General features: G+C 39.6%; 2 protein-coding genes across 6 annotated transcripts in view; both read right to left on the bottom strand.

The window, feature by feature from the left end:
• NRDE2 (NRDE-2, necessary for RNA interference, domain containing) overlaps positions 1–1914 on the bottom strand; it is a 29205-nt gene extending 27291 nt beyond the window's left edge. For all 5 annotated transcript variants that reach the window (XR_008431295.1, XR_008431296.1, XM_053944513.1 and 2 more), the window contains exon 1: positions 1808–1914. Coding sequence is in view for 3 of the 5 variants with exons in the window: in XM_053944513.1 (XP_053800488.1) it covers positions 1808–1886 (79 nt within the window). In the remaining 2 variants the exon portion in view is untranslated. The remainder of the gene's footprint in view (positions 1–1807) is intronic.
• Positions 1915–20998: 19084 nt separating this feature from the next.
• LOC128789255 (uncharacterized) lies at positions 20999–23274 on the bottom strand. The gene is made up of 3 exons (XM_053944994.1): positions 22978–23274; positions 21908–22865; positions 20999–21230 (listed from the first exon to the last, which is right to left on the bottom strand). The coding sequence occupies exons 1-2, from the start codon at positions 23272–23274 to the stop codon at positions 22077–22079; spliced, it is 1086 nt and encodes a 361-aa protein (XP_053800969.1). The 3' UTR covers positions 20999–21230; positions 21908–22076.
• Positions 23275–23586: the final 312 nt, after the last annotated feature.

The following is a 23586-nucleotide window of genomic DNA, read 5'->3' as shown; positions in this document are numbered from 1 at the left end:
TTACAGTGCATGTCTAAAGAGACAATTTTTAAGAGTTACATGAAGCTTATTGTTGCCTCTCAGGATCCTGAAAATCTGCTTTCAGCAAAATTCACTGCATCATCTGACCTACAGCATAGTTCAGACTGCAAATAATGCTGCACCTCATGCTTACTAATGTCAGCAGGGTTACTTACCACCAGTGCTCTCTTCATGGCTACAGATAAATTCGCAATTTATCTTCCACCAAACACTAATTAAGCTTGACAACATAATTGTATTGAAGCACACAGAAAATTGCAGCACTCTAGAGGCTGCTGCAACTCAGCAATTGGGCAGCATAGGAAGCATAAGCACTGCTTCAGTGTGATTCAGACAGCACTTCCACTTTAGAAATGGTTTAGGAAAGTTTTTAAAAGTATGAGACAGAGTGGTTGGCTGCCCGAAGATGACCAACATATATACATCATTACTTCAACTTTTACAATAAAGCTCCTAAATGTCTGCTAAAAGCACCTTAGTTTTATACAACATTAAAATCAAAATACTCTGGGATCTCTGTATTATGATGAACTTTGGCTTCACATCAGGTCTGAGTAGAGAACCATCTATCAGAGAGACAGATGCCTGTCAAGTTCTCAAGTTCTCATAAGCTGAATGTGTGAAATTTGATATACACTACCATAAATGTGGTTCTGAGTTAATATTTAATTTTTACAACTCACATTAAAATGTCGTTGTCAACAACAAAGTACAATATTTATTAAAACATAAACCAAAGAAATTATGTTCCAGTTTTGTCAATAATTCTCATACAAAAAGCTTCTAGTATACCAAAATTTAAGTCATAAGCAGTGCTGACAACTGAAATATGGATCCAAAAAGTCAGTCTTACACCTTTTTCTGTATAATCTGATCTTCCAGACAGGTGGCCTGAAGAGACATAGGCTACTGTAACAAAGTTAAAGGCTAAATTCCTAAAGTTTTGAAATATAACTGAAGTCTTATTACTAGAGAATTTTACTGTATCTCTGCCTGACAGAGCAGCTCCTCTATTCCTAAAAGCTGTAGTTTGAGATCTTATTATGTCCACTACTCTCTACACTAAATGTCATTACCAGAAATGATCCTAAATGCAGCTACTCTGCTCTGTACTGGCAGAGTGAGTACCAAGCACTGTTATGCCATCGGGAATAATGCAGAACTGGCTACAACAACAAGAAGCTAATGCACCATACCGACTGGACCAAACACACAAGAACTGCAGCCTAGGTAAATAAGTCTTTGGTTTCCCTTTGCTATGGTGTCTAGGGAATGGGAAGATTTAAGGGTGGTAGAACCTGACAAGCAAAAGGAAGGGTTAGCTCAAATCCTGTTCAGTAGAATTAATAAACGTAATACCTACTTCACTGCCTGGCATTACACCAGAAAGTGTTATTTACTTTAATATTATTACTTATTTTATTAAAAGTATTACTCTCTAGACATCAACCACAACAGCCAACGTGATACAATGAATCATAATCTCACTTGTAACCTTCCAAAAAAAGTCCTTTACAACTATGATTTGGGTTAATAAGCAGGAATTAAAAAACACTTTTCAAGATATTCAAAGCTAGTGGGGAAAAAAGAAAAAAAACCAAAACCAACGACAAACCAAAAGCCCCCGTGCCGCGCTCCGCAGCCTCCGGGGGCCATGGTTACGGCGCGATGGGCCCGGGCCCGGCGGCAGCACCGCCCCCCAAACACGGCCGGAGCGGCGCGGGCGGCCTGTGCCGAGGGCCGCTGGACAGCTGTTAAGGGAAAGGCGGTTCTCCCAGGACTTTACCTCTCGTGGAGCCCTCGGAGCTGCCCGCGGGGGGCTCCCCGGGCTGGGCGGCCCCGGCGAAGGCCGGGAACAGCGCCATGTCTCGGCCGCCGCCGCCCCCCGCCCGAGCTGCCGGCGGCAAGATGGCGCCGCGGTGCCGAGCGCGCTGGGACCGGTAGTTCTTCCGCTCGGCCCCAAGATGGCGGCTGGCGGAAGGAAGGCTCGGCGCTGGGGTCGCCGCTGGCGGGCGGCTTTCTGTGGGCCTCGATCGTGCGGGACTGGATCGGGGAACTGCTGCGGAAAGAGGCGGGATGCAGCTTCCAGAGCCAGCCCGTCCTTCCCACCGCCCCCATCCCTCATGAAGCTCTCCGGGACGGAACACTCGAGCGATGTGTCCGGAGACTGGAATGCCGGGCTGTGTAAAAGATGATGCTGTGAGAGGCCAGGCGGCCTTTCTGTTGGTAATCAGTGTATGTCTGGAGAGCCGGCTACCCTGGCAGCCTGTCCCAGCGCCGTCAGCGAGGGCACGGGAACAAATGCCCTCCTGCAGCCGGGCCTTCCTCAGCCTCCTGACCCGGCAGCCAGCCAGCGTGTCTGATAGGATCCATGAGCCTGCCCTCCACAAAGGAACTGGAAAAATAATTTTTTATGCTTTTCACTTTGTGCTTTCTTGGACAGGATGTTCCGCTTCTTAATTATGTATTGTCTGAAACAGTATTTCCTTTTTTTCTCTCTAGCCAATGCCGGATTCTTGCATTGTGAGGAAAAAATAAGCACCCTATTCACTTTTTCTGCAAAATTTTATACCCTGTTAATATACTTCAGCATTCTTCTTCGACTGAAAAGTTTGCGTATTTGCTTTAGAAGCCACTCCATAATAGTCTCCTTGTTTAGTTCTTCTAATTCTTACTAATACTAATGCATGACCAGAATTTCATGTAATGATTAAGGTGTACAGTGAGTTTAGGGATTATATGGAATTATGAGGACTGGTTTGTTTTGTGCTCCTTTTTCAAAGCCTTCTGTTCATTCTGTTTGGCTTTTGTCTTCTCCTAAACTCCAGTACCTGTCAAGAGACCACTTGTGACTGACAAAAGATAACAGGTAACTACTATGTGTAGATGATGGGATTAACTTCGCTATACACACTACTTCACATCTACCAAACTCATTTTTTGGTCATTTTATAATTAATCTTTTAAATACTTCAGTGACCTTTCTCAGTCTGATTTCCAGTTGATTGCTATGAATACCTTTGCACCATCTGCACACTTTGTCAACTCTACGGTCACTGCATTTGCAGCCTTTTTTTAGATGACTTCATCCTTTAGAAAACTCTAAAACTATTTCTGAGTCCCTGTTTCCTACCTTTAGTTTATTATTAGTTCATAAAATGCTATTCATCAATGGGAGATAAGTATGAAAGTACAGAGAGAAGAGGATTCAGAACACAGCAGTGATCATGGACACTGATAGTCTGGAAGTCATCAAATGAGTGGGGCCTGATTGCCAACTTGGAAAATCTGGCTTTAAGTGTACACTCACCTACTGATGTGGAGCCAAGTTTTTGTTCAGGTATGTTATCATCTATGAAGTTTTGTAGTAAGACTTTAGAATGTAGAAAATGTAGTATGTAATATATAGACATATATATCCACCTAGAACTCATACAGAAGCTAGGGAAGACATCTAAAAGAAGCTAATTTTGAAGAGAGAATTAAAAAATAATTACCTTGCCACATGCACGTTTTAGCCTTTATCCTGAGAACAGAAAACTTAAGTAATTTTGCAACCTGCAGTTGTCTTTCTGTCTGCCTGGCATAATTTCTTCAGGTAGATTTAGAACTCATGATCAGTATCAACCAAATTTAAAAGAGGGTTACAGGTTATTACATTACTGCAAATCAAATGAGAACATGTCGGAACTCAGAGCAGGATTTTGAGTGGGAGCAGAATTCCAGTATGCATGCAGTTCACATTGGGAGACTGACCTACTGAGAAAGTTGAGTTGAAAGAACTCTTCTGTTAATGGAAATACTTGTTATAATCATATTTGGATAGTTCCTGAAATCTGTAAATGTGTTTATTCTGCATACTTCAGCAATGGGAGAACTACCACCTATCTACAGAAAAATAATTATTTCCCTCTTATGAGTGAGACTCAAAGCCCTTTCAAGCTTTTGATGCTCTAGTGCAAGATAAACTAAATAGATTTAATAAAAAAGCATTCCGTTTATTTGCTGAATTTGCTTCAGTTTTAATTATCTATTATAATACTTGGACAATAAGTATTCCAGGTGATGATATTGTATAATACTGCTGTTACATTTAATGTATCATATTTTCTCATCAAAGGACCTATTTTACAGGTCAGTATGTTTATGCTTCCTAGAGTATTTTATACAGAACTTTTGAAAATTACATTATAAAAACGTAATTCTACTGCCTTCTTAAAGTGTAATAAGCAATACCTGAATAAAATCTTAGCAGTTTAAGTTATTAATAAAAATGGAGCTATAAAATTACATGGGAAATGTGCAAACATTCTTTCTTCAACAGATAAATTTAAACAGAAAATAAACATATACAAGCTGATTGATGCATTATTGCTAATATTTTCACAAAGACTGTCAGGCTGTCTTTCTAATTCTTTAATAAATCTGGTGGCTTATTTACTGATCCAAGTGCTATCTGTGAAATCTTCACTTATGAAAAGCTTGCTGGGCTATCAAATGCTTGCTGGGTAGACCAGTTATTGCAGGTATATTTGTGATGGACATATGTAATAAAAATAACTGGTTCAGTTCAGGTACACATTCTGATGCTACACTTCAAAAACTTAAAGGAGTTTTTTTGCCTTGATTATTTCAGGCTGCATTGTAGTGCTGGCTTTGAACTTCAAATTGAAGCCATGGTCAGACTGATCCTGTAGGCAAGTTTGAAATATGTGTACACTGTTCCATTATACAAAACAGAAACAGCAACAAAATTAATATGAAAAATCTGTATCAAAGCCATATTCTAGAGAGGTCTGTGAGATGTTTAGATATAACCCTCAGATTTGTAAAGTATTTTAAGTTCTGCTGTGTATTCATGTATGCATATGTGAATATAAGTCTGTATTTCCATATAATTCCAAAAAAAGTAGGGTCTCAATATCGTTCCCAGTACATTTACTGTGAACAAAACACAGTAGGAGAGGAAGGAGGTATTTTGCAGACATAAGCACAGCATTTTATTTGCTAGAAAGGCCTGCTAGCATTTTATACAAACCTTCTCAGGGTGGAGACTAGAGAATTTCTGGACAAATCCAGAATGATTAAAACTTCCTATACATATCCAGACCCATACAATTTTATCCATTTTCTTTTTGCAAAGAAAAGTCGTGAGGGATTTTAGTTCTTAAAAAAATGTAAACCAAATCAACCAACAAACAAAAAACCCCACCTCACATCCACCCTTATTTTTAACCTATTTTTAGATTTTGTACCCTGTAGTTCTATCAACTTCCTTTTTAAAATACCAAAGGAATAGATCCTCCTGTAAGAAAAATGCATTTGACATACTTCTTTTATTCTCAAACCAAAACAAGTGTTACATGATATTTTGTCAGAAAACATTCAACTTACTGCGTAATTTTGAGGTGACTTTGTGGCTTCATTGTACAGCCACAGGTGAAGCTTCCAGTTACTGTAATGAGGTGGGTTTTTTGGTGCCTTGGGATCATAGGATCAGATGTTAATTTGGAGGAGGAGTCATATTCCTAATGAACCTTTCAAAATGCAGCCTATGAAAGAGCATGCTTAAATAGTCAGTATTTTAAAAATAAATAAGCTAAACAGTCAGAATTTTCCATTTTCTATTGCATTCAGCAATTCTGCATTTTCCCTGGATTTAATGATTTCTTATGTAAAACCCATGCTAATTTCTCGTTAGGCTTTTCCCCAAAATAAAGTTGATCTTTGCATTTATCCCCTTTGCATTTTGTGGACATATCTCTGGAAGGGATGGTCTGTGCCACTGAGTTCAGCCTTTTCTGCAGAAAACCTAACCACACAGGTGTGTTCATATATTCAATTTTGAAATTTGTTGGGCTTTTCTACCCACAACTCCTGTAGAAAGACAGGTCCAGAGCCACAATGTTCCAATACTTAGAAACATCCTGACTTCTTCCTTAATTACATTTATGTTTATATCCATCTGTTTCTGGGCCAGCAATTTCCTATGGCTTAAACTAGCTCTCTGCTTCATGAGGGTGCTGACCTGGATGTAATCAATGCACAGACAGCAATCATATGCCACTCAGCCTTTCTGCCATTAAGCAGTTTAAAAATTTTCAGTGCTCAGTCCACTGAATTTTTTGCACTTTTCTCAGTTCATATTCTGAACTAGAACTGTACACAGTATTCAAATGGTATTTGTCAGTCTTTAGTGGAAATATTCTACAGCCTTGCATTTAACATACAGTTGGCTGACTCATACTAGTGGCTCATAATGACCATAATGAATATTTATAATTGGGCATTTCCAAGCAATTGCTTCCCTTATATGAATTCCCCCTATTATACCAGAAAATCTTGTTAGTAATACCTAAGGACATGGCCTTCTGTTCTGTATTAAATTCACTTTACTTCCATAGATCACCTGTTTTATAGGATTGAAATTTTTGATATGGCTCATTGTGAGCAATGCCTCTGTTTTTGCCATCAGCAAGTTTAATTAGCACATTCTTATTTTTGTGTCATTGTCTTTGCTAAATAATATCGGCCAAATGTTGGTATAAGGAGCTCCCACTGAACTCCCTCTTTGGTCACATTGTCCCCTTTCCAGCACAGACATATTCTCATGCCCCTTTTAGCCACTTCTTTATTTAGTTCTTGTGCTATTTCCCATTTCACCTAATAATCTCACAAGTGCAACATTGTCAAATGCTTTACTGAGAAAAAAATTAATTTTATCTAATAGGTTTCCATCATAAAAAATCTGCTGCCATTAAAATACACTCATGGTCTATCTTTGGTAAACTTGAACTGCATTTTATCCCATCTTCCATTTATTTCCATACTGTTCATTAATTTCAAGCTTTATTTTAAAGCTTGAAGACATTTAAAACTTGTAGGTTAACAGAATAATTGCAAACATAGCAAATATTTATAAAATAAAAGTGAAGCTTGTTATATAGCACCACCACAATATCACAGGTGGATTAAAATCTCTACCACAAGCCATAAAACTTCATTCCCTAGTTTTTTAGTCAGTAATGTTCCCCACCCCTTTGAGTAAGTTGAGCTCTCCTAGTTTAGCTTCCATCCCACGTTGTTTTCACTTTATGTATACTCCCTTCTGGCTTTGACTTTCCTTTCTACATCTTTTTCTGTTCTGAAAGATGCAAAATTACTCATTAGGCTGGGGCATGCAACTAGATCATACCAAACCTTTAGGGCTTCCCCTTCTTTACATGCTAGTTGCAATTTGCTGCCTATATTGCTAAATAGTCTTTTACTTTCTGTTTCAGTCTTCTGCAAGACTCTCTGAGTTAGGTTTGGCAAATCTACCTTGAGCACCTCCAAGACTCCAAGTCATAGCTTTCTTGATTCATTCAATTCCCTTCTCCATTCTATACAGAGCATTTCCTTGTTTTTTCTCTGACTGTGAAGGTAGTTACTCATCCCTCTTTCATACTTGGAATGTAAATTCCAGACATGTTTTGCATCTGTGTTAGATACATTCCAGATCTCTGTCATGTTTAAACCTGTGATTTATTACCTCAATTACTATATCTAATTTATCAATATTTATTCTTATAGTATTAAAAAAGGTCTGTAAAATTTTGTCAAAACAGTTTTGTTTATTCTTCCATTTCATTTGGATTTTTCAGCCAGGTGGGGATGGAGAGAGGACTGTTCTGTTTTTACTTTAAACACAACCAGTTTCCTCCCCATCTTTACCTTTTTGTCATTTGCACAAGTACCTGAGCTGTAGTGGCATTAGTAGCCCACGTTTTTCACTGTACAACTGCATTTTTTAATCTGTCTTCAACCTTGTCAGAAATCTTCCTCATCCCCGTTTTGCCAGCTGAGATGCCTACAGATTTTCCTTTCTCCAATCTCCATTTGTGCTGCAAAATTACATTAACCCAGCTGCTAATGAGACTGTAAACTTCTCTCAGTTTTCTAAAAAAATTCAATTTGTAAATAATATCACATGGATATCCATTATTGGTATTGAAAAGTTTATTACCAGACAATTTGTATAATGCTTGAGTTGTATGCAATGTCACCTCTTTGCTAGAATGCTGATTGCTGTCACTAGACAACTGATATGTCAGGCATTGAAGCTAGTTGATAAATACACAGTTTAAAAAAATCTACAATATAATGACCTGAAATCCTTCTGTCCTCAACTATTACACTCCTTTCAGCACACTGAAGATTATTAAGGCTATAAAAAACCCAACCTAATATACCTAAATTATGGATGCCATCACTAAGTCATAATACTGTATTAACTGGGACTAATCAATTATATATTTATTAAAATTTAATCCTCTATCTTACTAGCAGTGAAAGTCCTATCATACAGGCTGCAGTTATTCTGCTGATGTGCTGTCCCTTTTGGCCCTAAAAGCATCAGTATGCTGCACAACTTTGAAAAGAGGAGAATGCATAGGTAAGCTCTAGAACAGCAATTGGAAATTTAATTTTCATGTAGAGAAGAAAGAACATTAATTTTATTTTTATGGTTCTTCCTCAAAGAACCATAGGTATGTCCTCAAAGGTATGTCTGTCCTTTTTTCATGCACTTCTTTTTCACCTTACCTGTCCCTTAGTGTTTTGCTACACCCATTAAATTGCATAAAAGCAGTTCTTTTGGCTCAAAAGGCTGGAACCAGTTGTACATTCATTAAATGTATTAGGAGGAAAAGTAAGGATGATGGCAATTCAAATCTAGTTCTTAGAGCAAGAATAAGAATAGCCTAAGTCAAAACAATTTGAATGTCCATACACCTGCATCAGAGTAAGAGTTTTACAATTTTATGTTCTGTAGTTTATTTTATACACATATACAGGACTGGAGCAGTTTGAAATTTACAAATTCCCAAGAAAATTGAGTACTTCAAAAATCTGTTAGTCTGTACCACAAATATGAATATGCTCAACTTGATCAAAATGTTTGCAACCATCTTCATTCCCATGTGAGCAGGAGGTTGGACTAGAAGATATTCTAAAGGCTGTTCCAAGCTGACTCATGCTATGATCCTGTATGAGTTCTCTCTATAGAATTCTCTTTCTTCACAACCACTATTCCATACCCAGACATGCACAAAACCAGATGACAACCCTTTTTCAAGAGCTCGTAGCACAGATCTGTCTCCCATACGTATTTATTCCCATTTTGGTACCCAAACTCAGGGTGATCATGACCACACATGACCATCTGCTCACAAATGACCAGGAATATATTATTCCTTTTCTTTTCCCGGACACTCAGTATTGTACACCAACCATTTATCTCACTGTCTATCCCAAATACTCCTTCTTCCCTTATTAAATGTTGCATTCTTTTTTAATTCCCCACAGATTCTTCATTACTTTCTCTCAGATCATAAATTTTGTTCAAAGCTGTTGGGCTTTCATGAACCCTGAGTTCATTTTCTCAACTGCAGCCATTATCTGAAATACTTTCTACGCATCTGACTGTATGAGTTTTTTTGGACAAAGGACTCCTCACCTACTTTCATGACTTCACTTTATTTACATGAAATGTCATGTAAATATGGACAACTTCCAAGATGCCCCAACGACAGTTCCTTATTTCATACATTTTGCTTTGATAAACAATTCTTGTCTACTCTTTTCATTATTATCCACATTAGATATGAGCTCTTCTTTCTATAATTTAGCCTAGCAACCAGCTTACCATTCTGAACTAGAAATCACATATGTAAAAAAAAAAAAAATAAAAAAAACCATATAGAAGTAAATAGGAAAGCAGATAACAATTTACACAATTAATTAATGATTAAGAAATTGCTGTTAGTATTCATCAGTATATCCAGAACAACTTCATTAAAGTATAGCTAATCATGGTAGAAAATCTTGTGCTGAGAGCAATGTAATGCTGCAGCTGGATTTCCTAGGAATCACAACCATTGATTCTCAATATTTAGGACTGCTCAGAGTCCTAAAATCCAAAAAACACTTAAATGGCATTCTACCAACTCTGCTGTCAAAAGGGTATCAGTGAGTTTTAGAATTAAGTACTTCTGAGCTAAGCACATTGCTGTTTTAATGAAGAAAGTACATCATATGCTTAAATCAAAGACTTCTGGCACCTTTACACTGAAAGGGGAAGCTGCACTCCACCCCAAACTATGTTACAGCCCTTGGCAGAAGCACACAGTAGCCTCATGTGAACTGCAGAATTTCTAAACACTGTCACAGCAGCCTTCATTTAGGAAGAGCTACATAAAGCAGGCTCTGCTAGGTTCATCCAAGTTCATTTATAGAACACTGCACTTTCAGTTTGTGGGTTGGTATCCCATATTTGTTAGCAAAATATCAGGAACGCTATACAAGAAAGGAAAGAGACTCCAATGTTTTCATTATAGAAATTCTTGAACAGACATAATGGTTAATGGAGGCCCTGTACTAGAGTACCACTACAGAAATATGAACCCTGAAGGCTTTAAGACTTTATCTGTAAAGTATCGTATTTTAAAATGCTAAGATCAGGGTTTTTCTTTGGCTGCTGGAAGTAATTACTTTCTGTGGCAAGCACATCCTTCTTTCTTTAAGGATTTTTCATACAGCAGCACAGAGGAAAGAAAGAGAAAACAATTTTTATTTCTGCTCCTTGTTTTTCCTATGTGGAATGTGTTTGGAGAATTGTTTACCTGGGGTGATTGCTTGATTGGATTCTGGTGAGGATTGTTTGAGCCTGATGGCAAATCAGATCCACCCGTGTATGGACTCTGGAGAAGAGGGTCACGAGTTGTGCGTTAGTTAGATATGGTAATTAGAACAAGTAGGTTTGTAGTTTTAGTATCTCCTTTAAATAGTATATTAATGTATTATAGCACAGTTATAATAAAAAAATCATTCATCCTTCTGAACTGGAGTCAAATATCATTTCTTCCCACTGGGCTTGCCTGCATTTACAATACTTTCTATTGCTATTCAGTAAATAACTACTTCAAAAAGATAAATTACTAGGACTAGCAGTCACAGATGAGCCCAGAGAGAAGGACGTTCAGATAATCAGTGAGTTAGTGAGTTGTCAGAAACATAGATAAGATAGGGAGAGGTGCTTGGAGAGACTAAGGAGGAAAGCAGAAAGAAAGGCCAGAGTTAGAAAATGCCAATAATTTAATTAATAGCTGTACCCAAACAGAGTTTTCTGCTGATAGAATTTGTTCTTCTCAAATCAAAAGAAATAGAGTATTTTCATGTGTTGTTTTTCCCTGTTACTCAGGGATACTCCCTGGGGTTGCCAGCTGTGTTTTAATAGTCAGATGGGGTGGGAGATTTCTCCAGCAGCAGGTTCCGACAACTTTTTTTCCATCAAGGAAAGAGCTTGACAGTTGTCAGTTCCGTTGCTTGTCAAAAGGGAATCTGTTTGCTCCTTGTCAAAGTGCCTGCTCTGCATTTATTATCTTTGTTTGGATTTCTTTTCTTTGTGTAGTTATGTTTTCTGCACACAAGGATTCTCACCCTCTCAACAAAAAGCACAGTTAGACCCATCAGATGGCACTCCTAGAAGGGATTTCTGAAGCCTGATGATCATCAGTCTCCCTCCACCCTGTACATTCCCCCCCGCCAACCAAGCAGGGTGGTGTGACAGAGGCAGCTCCAAGGACAAGTCATTTATTTCTCTGCAATGTGTGGCCCCGCCACACCCGGCTGTGGGACAGAGGGCTCCTGCAGCAGCTTTATTTGTTGCCTTTCCTTCACTGAAGTCGATGACAAAGATGGCTGGCAAATCAGAGGCTCTATTGCTTCTCACTCCCAACAAGCCATGAAGTGCACATTGGTACATGGCTCAGTGAAGCAATTGAGTTTTTCAGAGAGTACTGTGTGTGATTTTTAATTCTGTAACCCTGCAGTTTTCTAAGTGGTAGTTTAGTACTAAACTGAAGACAATCCTGTTTTCATTTGCTGAAATCAAATAATTACATTTATTGATGGCATTCCTAAATTATTTTATTTGCAAGGGAGAAAAAGCCTCTCAAATCTCCAACTACCTATCATAATTTTTCTTTTTTTTTTTTTTTTTATTATTTCACCTTCTCAAAACATGTTTGGTCATCATGAAAGCATTGTTTTATTTGAGATTACTCATAATTTACAATGGTATAGTTAATAAAATTAGTGAAATTACAGAAATACAGCTGAACTGTGGCTACTGTTTCATGATAAAAAAAAAGGCAGCTTGAAACCTTCTTAAATACCCCTGTGCCCCTCAGCTGTGCCAACAAAATTGCTTGCAGGGCTTCTTAACTAAGATTCATTAAAAAGTTGCCAGCACTAAGTCAAGGAACTGACTGCAGTCAAAAAAGAATTATTGATTGTGATAATCACTAGCACATTCAGTTGCAAGCACAATTAAATGGCTGGCATGCCACAGGCAGAAGAGGGAACAGGAGCAGGGAAGCAGGAATACCTCATGCTGATAGTGATGCCTGGACAGCAGCAAAAACCAGCCTGTGCAAGATCAAAACTGAGAGCAGGATTGTAACACCCATTGAGCCAATTCTCAATTATCTATGATTAGATTACCTTAGCTTCATCACAGATTATCTGTGCCACAAATGTAAAACCAACCACCCTGCCTCCAACATAGGTATTAGCTGAAGCCCATGACTGTACAATCTCTTTCAAGACTGTGCCTGCCTTGGGAACAATGCATGCACCTTCCTGCAGAGCCAGAGATCATAAATTCTGTCAAACCAAAGTGGCCTCTGTGAAAAAACAGCTGAAGTTTTTCCTCACCGTGTTCCCAGAACCAGGAGTGACAGACAGCATGCTGCAGTCACACCACATTGCTTCCCCTCAGGAGCAGCTCAAACTCAGCTAGGCTTCAGGCCAGCTGTAGGCACCTTCATGTGGAAATGATCCCCAGCAGGCAGGATTATGGGAGGCCTTTTAGGTCAGGTGAATACGATACACATGCACGGATCTGGTTGGGATATCTGACCCAACAAACTCTCCTACAGGCAACTGGGGAGATAGCATTGAAACATCAACAGCAAGAATCCTGGCCAGTTTCTGGAGGACAGTATGGGAAGAATGAAAAGGCCAAAATGTCACAGGTGACACCACCAGTGAGGTATTTACACTATAAAGTATTACTTGCAGAAGAAAATGAGAAACATTACAATTAGGAGGAGTAAGGTGTTGAGAAGCATTCCATCTTGGGGTCAGCTCCAGCCCAATTGAGCTGCATGACCCTAAGGATTCAGCTGAAGTTATAAGGTGATTCTTTCTTGGTTGCTTTTTACAGTGCTAACACTGTTTACAAGCACAGTTGTTTCCTGCAAACTATGATCACCTCTCAGTGTTGAAGTATGTTTTAGTTCTGGATAGCATTTTTGTAGCTGTTTTATTTGTATTGCACCATGAAAGTGCTTACCATTTTGGATTATTTTGAAAGAACATTGTTTCCCATAGAAAAGCAAGCCAACTTACAAGTGAGGACAAGAAATTTTACTTTAATCACTATTGTAGTTTGCCTTTAATGGATGATCAAAAATTCACAACTAATTATTTTCATACTTTGCATATATTCAGATAAGGTGCACAACTCCATAAAAACAAGTTAGCTTCAGGACTTGCAGTTCTGTGTGTCTTGGCTGCCATGTATAAGCAATACCAAACAAACCCAAACAAGCTGTTGGCCTGTTCCTATGTTGCAATCCTGTGGAATATTATATTCTCTAGAAGTGTCAATTCCTTTTAGCCCCCAGAGTTGCTCAGATTTCTACATCTTTAAGGGTGTTTCCATTAGGAAAAGAAATTGATGAAATTTGATATGATCCTTGATTTTAGTAGTAATGGACATTACAACTTGATTTATGGAGCACAAAGAAATTCACATTAATAGGAACAATTTATTTGCCTGTAGTTCCCAGACTTTTTGTAGGCAGCTGTATTCTAAAAATCTTCCTTCCAGCATTTCTGATGTCACACAGACAGAATTAGAGCAGCTTCCCAGTGACTTCCTCAGTTCTGAAATTATTTCTATATCCTCAGAAAATCAGCTGAATCTTTGACCCTCCTATTGTCTGCACCTACGCAGTACCCAGGGTGAGCACAATATTTTCTACTGCCCATTATGTAAATCAAAGTTGTAACTGTTTCTTGTGGTCCCTGAATGGAAAGTGGTTCTCACGTCCCCTACTTCAAACAAAACAGTTGAACTGTCCAAAGCCCAGCGCAGTTAGCATGCTCTTCAGAATTCATTTTTTCATATTGTCAAGCAGATCCCTTTGGAATTGTACAGAATCTCTTAGCTTAGCCAGACAGCACAGGTGATCCCATGTGGCCATCTACTGAAGCCAAGAGAATTACTGCAGGGATGGATCTGGCAGTACAGCATGTTGAACTGAGTTCCCTTAAGCAAGAAATCAGCACAAATGTACAAATCCAACTGTGTCTGAGGGTTCTGTTTTGCAGCCATCTGTACAGGCTTTTATTGTTAAACAAAAGTAAACCAAATGTTAGATTAAATTATACTCATTGATTTATGCATAAAGGTAAAAAAATACACATAATTATGAAAGCTGAAAATAACTAGATGAAACCGGTTTGAATTATTAAAAAACCCAGAAAATATTATGTTTCAGTAAAACACTAAGCATGTACCCTAAGACATGTTGACACTGCAAATTAACACCAGAATCCCAAAATGAAATTTTAAGATAATCTGATCTAAAATATACAGCCAGCTGAAGGCAGTTTGCTGTATGCCAGTTTCTCAGACAAAACAAGAGAGCTAAAATGTTTCCTCCTTCATAATGGTAATAAAATCTTGCATTGTTTTTGTAGAAGGAAGAATGTGCTTGATTACTGTTTGCCAAATCAATAAGTAATTGCATGGTGAAACATATTGCTACAGAAATCCACCAAGGTCAAGAACTCAGTAAATTCTAAAATGTACATGAATACCAAACTACCTGGAGCTGTGGTTGTTCACAATAATTCTGGAAGCCTTTTAACAAGTCATGCTTCAAAGTTAAGAAAATATTTTACTGTTAAGAGTACAATCCTTCATGGGGATGGACTGATTATTCTTACTATCAGCACGTAATTAATTCAAGGACCTCATCTTGCCATAGATGTAGAAAGATACTGACCCAGTCTGATCTCCAGTCTGATGCAGAACAGTATTTTCTACACAGAAACCTCTGAGCTTCCTGTGATCTCCCTGTTGTTTTGGAGCTGAAGAAAGCAGAGTGGATGCCAATTTCAGGGTTTTTTTTTGTTTTTTTTGTTGGTTTTTTTTTTTTTTTTTTTGGTTTTTTTTTTTTTTTTTTTTGCCATTTTGCTTTATCAGTAACTACCATTTTAAGAATAAGGCACATAAATAATGACACCAATTTATAGATTTTTTTTTTCTCAACATAGTAACTCAACTATGTTTTAATCTCTGCAGTTAGATTTTTTTTAATGCAGCTCTGAACAAAAGCTTGACCCACCTTCTGCTTTCACTTGTATTTGGGGCCAGCTTCTGACCACTTTAAGCAGAGAAACACAGCAAGGTTTTAAGCACTAAAGTGATCTCTGATTCAGACAAGATTGATAATCCCATTAATTAATAACATTACTTTGCCTTTTTAACACTCTTTTAATTGCAAAGAAGGCCACAAATAGAAGATACAAAAGCTGTGGAACAATCACCACTGCAGAAGTCGTTCCATGCAGTCACTCACCATTCATACTGTGAAGACTTCCTGTATATCCAGTATGCTTTGGCACAGGGAAGTTTCTCTCCAGCCTGGAAGCTCCTCCACCCCTGGAGCTGTGTGTGAGCAGCAGGTGAGACCAGCCAGCTGATGGGAAGAGTTTTGCTGCTGTGCAGGATAGCAGCTCTTGCCTCTGCACCATCATTGCCCTCACTGTAGAAACCTAGCCAAGAGCCACCTTTTCCAAGACTCTGGGACCAAGACAAGTTTGGAAATGTGACAAGGGTGGAGTGCAGCCATATGAGGAAATGAAACCAGCTTCTTCTGGAGATGAGGGAAGCAAGTTAAATTGGGAGCTCAGTATATGATGCATGGACACAGGTACAGAAGTGGCATAAGAGGACTGGTGTGGAAGAATGCATCTTCCTGCGCATCCAGCACATCAGCCTGGGGACAGAAGTTTGATGCTTCCAGTAGAATCAAATGCCTGCCTCTATCTAGTGGATTAATCCTGAGAGCCCCTGCTCTGTATCAGTCTGTTTTGTTGTCATGGAATCTATGCTAGGATGGTTAACAAACGAGTTAAAGTTTACATCCAGGAAGTCAATCACATGCTGAAACTGATCAAACCAGTACCACAATGAAAGAAGGCTCAGAGCCATAACTCCCTGCCATAAAACCCGTGACAGAATTAAGTCAAATAATTAGAGCAACAGGGCACTATAGAAAAAGCTCACTGTGTAATAGCCCAGTTTTAATAAACCAGACAGGATATGGCACACAACTATTGACTGCAGGCCTTTCCATAAAGCAACTGGCTCTTTAACAATCCCTGGTTCCCAGCACAGTAAATGCTCTTCTGTGGATGGGTGTGTCAGCTACACAAGAAATAGTCTTTATGATCCTGATACGAGAGCAAGAGAAACCACAGTTTGCATTTCCTTGGGGTGGAAGACAATGTACCTTTTATCACATGCCCCAAGATTTTAACTGTGGCCCCATCTTTGTCTGCACTATGTTAGCTAAACAGCTGGAATCAATGATCCTCCCACCAAAGCAACAATTTTACAGTATACAGATCATACTCTAACTGGAGTATGTGAGGAAATGGTTCACCAAAGTATGAATGCTATCATCCAGCATTCACTGGAATTAAATATTAGTGTTCCATCAAGCATTTTCTGGAATTAAATATTAGTGTTTTGACTTCACATGGCTGGGACCAAGTCAAGAAGTTGCAGTTTTAGATACATGATGGATGGGAGGACACAAAACTGTCCCAGAATCTATATTAATATAGATCTAAAACATCCAGTCACCTTCTGAGAAAGGCTAGTAAGTGGGTACCAGAATAGCTAAGACGCATAAGGAGTTATGATTTATTTCAACAGGATGCAAGGAGAAGATTGCCTGTGACAAAAGTGCTGGTGGTACATATAGTAAATACATACTTTCTTGGGTTTTGGTGGGGTTTTTTGCTGGTTTTGGGATTGTTGGTTTGTTTTGTTTTTTAATGAGACAGTACCTTTTAAAAGAGCAATAGGCTGCCAATCTCAAGGAAGGTAAACTACTCTGAGAAACTCAGCAAGTAGATTATATTGGTCCTTCCTGAAGGTTGGAAACATATTCTCACAGATTAGCTCTGGGTCAAGAACTGATAGTAGGTGATAATGTTACAGTAATCCTAAAGCCTAAAATTAACTGACTTTAGCTATAGGTAATACTGGATAGGAAATTGCAAATTATTTTATCAATAAAATTGAGTGGGTACTATAGACACGTAAGACAACCAATCTTACTTTAAGGGCTCCTAAGAATTCCACTCAAATTGTAAACAATGAGAACAACACAATAATATTCAGCAATTTTTCTATAAACACTGCTAATAATCAATAGGAATCAATGCAAATGAACACAATTAAGATACCACTTGTTCCTGATTGTGTATCTTATATGCAACTAGAATTGCTTATACAACAACCAAAACAACCTCTTAACAAAGGCACTCCTTTACTTAATGCAACAGTATGATGGATGAGAGCCCATGATTATGGCTCCAAAATTAATGAGATGAACATACATCTGAACTTAGCCAACTGATACATGGAACAAGACTTGTGCTGAATATAGCATTTTCCTCCATGATGGCTACAAAAACCACACACCAATAGGATACAGAAATAAAAGAGGCACAGGGCAAACTTTGCTGTGTGGAATTGGTGTAGGACCATGAACATGGAATTCATTTAATACAAAAATTCTAGCAAATAAATTCTCAGTATCATAAGAATTGAAAGCTGTGGTAACCACAACTGCAAGCTGGCAACAGCTTTACAAACTTCCAGACAAGAATGGCAAGGTACCTGTCACCTTTAGTGACACACTAATCTATCCCTGTGATGCCCCTTACTAACCTCTGAAACCATACCACAAGAAGCCAGATGTGCTTTATCTTGTATTCTATTTCAACTAACCAGCAAATATCAGGTTAATCAAATTTGGATAGCTATTGAAAATAGTCAAAGACAAATCTTAGAAACTATATTCCCTAACTTGGTAAGAGGCAAATTCAATGGAGGATGGCTTAAAACTATTTAATATAATATTGAGAGTTGTATAATGCAGCTACAAAGATTTAATACTGCAGCTGTTAGGAATTTGTCAGATGAGTGCCACTCATATAAAAATCATGCCCTTATGCCAATTTGCTGTCATTCCTAAAGTCCTTCATAAAAATATGTGGATACCTATAGTAGCAGGAGATTGTTGGCATTGTAATACACATGCCATCGATGAACTTAGCAAACACCATGCTCACTGGCTGTCATGCTGAGGATGCACCTGCCTGACCACGCCTCAAGCTCTGAATTACATAGTATGAAATACTCCTCTGGTATCTGCATCTGGCAGCAGGTCTTCAGTGAGACATGTATATAGCAATGGTTTGAATGTGTGTCTGTATCCACCTTCAAAACTATCCACTTCAAAGAAAATGTAAATTTTGGACACAGAAAAATTTGCTGCTATCATATAACGTATGTGGTTTACAGATTTACAGGTTAACTTCTTGTCGACTAAAAAAAAAAGGTGTGTTATTTTGTACTGTTTAAGATACAGTAACATGTGGCATGACCTTTGAGACAAGATAACTTCCTCAAACAAAATGCCAAGGTTACCTAACATCCATCTGAAACTGTAAAACCTTTAGATGAAAGACAAATAAAAATTGATATATGATGATAACAAACTGATTCAAATAGTGAAAACAAATTATGCTAAGACTTCTTTGTGGTGGTAAGCAGTACTTCACATCATCAAATTCAGCTGACAGTAAATGTAAATGGCAGTTTGTGCTTAGTGTCTTTTTCGAGCAAGAATAGGGTAGATATGAAAAGGGTAGATATGAACATTTGCAAATGACACTAAATGGAAAAAGTATAATCTAGAGTATTTTCTAGTGCAGGTACAACTGGGAAAATTCAGGCATCCTCCTATGCGTTTAGATTCCAGGCACTACTAGATTTTCCAGCAGCTGGTAGAACTCTGCAAAACTTCACTGAATGCTGGACAATTTGCTTATCTTAAGCGTTCTACCACAGTATCAGACTGTATCGCAACCACTTAGATCAACCACTTTCCTAACTCACCTCAAACTTTTCAAAAGCCAAGTAATAAGGTCTTCCTGAAGAATCCTTTTCACCTAAAAATAAATTTGCACCAGTTAAAGAGAAAATAATGTATAATAATACTTGATGTACTAATTATAACATTCTTGTGTTCTTGTGCATTTGTTCTTGGCTGACCCAAAAGTCACTTATCAAGTTTATCTGACATCAGCTTTTATAAAAATAGCAAATAAAACAAACAAACAAGCATCATTTTAGCAACTTTAATAGCTGTGCCAAAATTTAATCACTTGGGCTGAATATTGCCATGATGATTGTCTGCTTTGGCCTGTACAAACTTAATTCAAAACTGTTCATATTATACTCTAATAATAACAGCTGTAGAAAAGCCCATAGAGGAGTTAATAATTTCATCTTTAGAACAGGAATTGACTAGCTTGCAGCAAATACAGCACAGTCACACTCCAAAGAAAGATGCTAAAGCAAAATTCTGAATAGCCACTCACTAAATAGCACCATCTAACATGAATGCTGAATCAGACAGATCCAACAGAGCTCCCCAAAAAAATGGCATGTGATTATGTTGGTCTAGGCCGTCATATAATGTAAACAACCAACTTTAACTTCAACTCTTCCCAGCTTTTATATGCTTAAACTTGCAGTGTAACACCTTTATTTGATTGTGTTTACACGTGTACACTTGCATGCACACATAAATCCACAAATATACAAATCAAATAGAAAGAATGCATCCAAATGGTGCAAGTTTCAGAAGAAAGCATACATTACCTGTAAAGGAAAAATTCAAACTATTCACTTATTCAACATGAACATGTAGCTCCACGTTCTGTTATTTGGCAGTACCATTCAGGCTCCATAAGATGGCAGACCTGCATACATTTAACAGATGTTGGTGTAATGACATTGCTGTAAATACATTGTTTTTTAAATGGTTGCTTTAAATTGATGGGGCATGTTTTCAGTCAGAATGTTTAGAATGTGATATAGTTAGAACTGTAATGAACTTTGCTTACTACCTCATATTGCCTTTGCCATACACTCTGATGGCTTTGGACATGGCCTACATAAAGCACCTAGGAAAAAATAAAATGCAGCATCATCACTCATAGCTACTGATTGGGAATTACCATTACTTGATCAATGTAATTCTTTCTAATAAACACACAATTGGTTTTTATTCCCATTGATTCATTCGAGAACTTTTGGTCATTGTAAGCTAACTCTAAGAATATACTGCTACCCTGAACACACTGAAGCCCTTGAGGTTATCTTTTAAATAGTCTGCTTTACAGGAGACTGTTTGGGGCAACAATGACTTATGTGTTAACCTAAAATTAGTACATTTATTTCCTGTTGAATGACGGGATAATTGGATGATGTCACTTCTAAAAGCTTTTTCCAGGTCCTCTGACATGAATGTAGTTCTATTATATGTACAGTCATTATAGTATTATTATAGTAAATTAATACAACACATTTGTTTTATGAGTCATATTAGGTTGTTCTGGAAAATACTCCAGAAGAAGGTGATGCCTTTAGCAATGCTTTATACCAATTTACTTTCCATTTGTTAAGATGTCAACCTGTTTTAGACCTAAGGTGTTCAAACATGAAATTTTCAAAAACATTATCATACTTTAAATGACCAGGTAAGAAACAGAATGAGTTTGCAGTCTCACTTTTATGTTTCACTTTAGCAAACTTGGACTCATAAACATTATAATTACACAGGCATATAATCTTCCCATAAAGGTTTCATTGCACTTGTTCCACTTGGCTAGGATTACCAGGAAAAGCGGTTAGATTGTTTTTAATATTTTGAAAGAGTTCTTTGGAAAAAAGACACTAAGAAGTGTTCGTGCCAGCAGGAAAGCAGTTTGTACTCAGTATGGCTCTGAAAAGGAAATCACGATAATTTTAAATTAAAAACTGATCTACTTCCAGGTAACCAAATGGAACAAAGAAAACAAATTACCAAGGAAATTAACTCAAAATCCCTACACTAGCACATCAAGAATGTCATCCTGAAAACTGTAGTTAGGAAAAAACTTTCACTAGAGTGAAAAAATGGGGCTGTTATGTTCATATGCAAATTTGTGATTTTTTCATATGTAAACATGCTCTTTAATAATTGCATAGCAGCAAAACCTTATTTAAAACACTGCACCCTGACACATTCACAGGCTTCTTGCTGACTCACTCTTCAAGAATGGGATTTTGAAAAAGAGCAGTGAAAACACTCCAGTAACAGAAATACTGAAGAATTTAGATGATGAGTGTCTGTAACCTACTTCTACCTTTAGACACTTATTGTATCAAGCTTCACAGATCTGCCAGGAAGTTCTTGCTGTTTTGAAACCCCCATTGCTTTTAAAGCAGCCCTGTAAGCTTCTTACTGGTGCAGAGACGACTTTCACTGCTTCTGGTTTATCATGCTTATTTCAATTAGAGACATATAAAAAACCCCACACAAGTGGTTATGGCATCTCTGCAGCTCCTTATGCAACAGGCCTGTACTGGGTTTTGGCCAGGCCCAAGGGGGCTACCATCCCCACATGGATGCAGACCAACCTTGCGTGCCTCGGCACAGCTTCGCACTTCAGGGCTAATTTTGCAGAAGCATCTCTTTTGTGTTGAAAGATTTTGCAGCGTTTCAGCAAGATATTTCAGCGATCAGTCATCGCTTCGCCGTGCATATCCTCCCCCAGCTGCCACTCAAGCTGTCACTTGGAGCAGCGGTCTAAGAGACGCTTCTCACACGGGCAGTGGAAGGACAGCCCAAGCAGGTTTGTTCTGCCACACTTTGCACCTCTGGTACCCTGTGTTGTGGAAAAGGATTGAGAAAAGCGGCTTTGTCTTTCTGCCGCTTTTTTACGTAGAAACCCTGCTCTGAAGAGGTCACTGACTGAGGAACAGCTTCTTCCTGCCAGCTCTGGCTCATCAGCAAAGCTATTGCTATTGCTGCAAGCTGCAGCAGTACGAAGAGACGGCAAATCCTCCGCTGGGACTGCTGATGCTGCCCAGAAGTGCCGAGAGCGGCCGGAGCTGGCCGGTGCTGCGGACAGCGCCGGCTGCGGGCCGCCATTCCCGGCGGGGCCGCGGCCGCCCCCCGGCAGCGCTCTGGCACGCGCACCCCAGCATCCTCACTTGACGCATTGCAGGTACCGCGCGGCCAATCAGAGGCCTTGACTCTTAGCAGATAACCATTGCGGAGTCCCGTTAGCCAATCAGGCGCTCCTTGACAAAGTGCTGCCTCAGATGCCTCAGCACCGCTTCCGTCGGGCTCTGCCGTGCCGGACAGCAGTAACCTTCCGCGAGAGCATATAGGTCCCGCCGCCGGCCAGCGGCTCGCCGGCGGGAGCTGCCCGCCGAGGGACGGAGGGAGCCGGGATCGGAGCGGCCGCCCCAGCGCTGCCTCCCCCTCGCTGGCGCTGCAGGACCTGGCAGCGCGCGGGGTGCAGCCCGCATATCCCGGGCAGCGAACTGCCGCCAAGTCCGGCACAGAGCCCTCCCGCTGCGGCCTCGTTGCCTGCGGGAAAGTGGGGGGAAAAGGGTCCCTGGGGAGGCCACTGGAGGCTCCGGGAAAGCGAAGCGGTTTGTGCTGTGTCTCCCGGGCCCTTGCTGCTGGGTGTAACGATAACCGCCATCGGCAGTTCCTGCGTGGAGAGCGGGAGAATGACCAGCGCCGAGCCAAAGCCTCGGTTCAGGCGAATCCCAGGTGCCTCCAGAGGAGCTGCAGAGCTGCCTGTGCCAAGGTGGCGAATGGCATCTGCGAGGGGCACAGCTGAGAGCCCTGCAGGGGCGCTCGGGTAATTGCGGTGCCGCCACAGCGCCTTCGGGAGCGCCGGCGGGGAGAGGCGCGAGCGGCAGGGCACGAGGGCAGCCCGGTGCCTCAGCAACAGCTTGGATCCTCTGTGGCAGGCTGCAGGCCCCGGCATACGGACAGCTCAGCTCTTTATATCCTTCCAAACACCTACCATAGCTGTACCTGCTTGAAAATCCACCTGCTTCCCCATGCCCGCTGTCCACGCAATAAATCCACTTCACTCTGAAGTGCAGGTTCTGTGTAGCTGTGTTTTCATGCCAACACAATTCTGCCATGCGAGATCGCTCTCTAAAAGGATGCTCCCTGGCCCCACTTATGGCTGACGGTTTGCTGCAAGGATCTCAGGACAGACAAAATTCAAACAATAACAAGAATTAAGCTAGAAGACTACTTGGCACCAATGGACTCCTCACAGAACAGAGAT

The sequence above is a fragment of the Vidua chalybeata genome, chromosome 6 (assembly GCF_026979565.1).
Source record: "Vidua chalybeata isolate OUT-0048 chromosome 6, bVidCha1 merged haplotype, whole genome shotgun sequence".
Lineage (NCBI taxonomy): Eukaryota > Metazoa > Chordata > Aves > Passeriformes > Viduidae > Vidua > Vidua chalybeata.
The sequence above is the reverse complement of the archived record's forward strand: the minus strand, read 5'-3'. Positions and strand labels throughout refer to the sequence as shown.

What these genes read in the sequence shown, in the direction of transcription:
- LOC128789255 (XM_053944994.1), bottom strand. Translation starts at nt 23,274, where the DNA reads ATGCCGGGGCCTGCAGCCTGCCACAGAGGATCCAAGCTGTTGCTGAGG. An exon ending in CGCAGGAACTGCCGATGGCG is followed by an intron (nt 22,866 to 22,977) that starts GTTATCGTTACA and finishes ACTTTCCCGCAG; the next exon opens with GCAACGAGGCCGCAGCGGGA.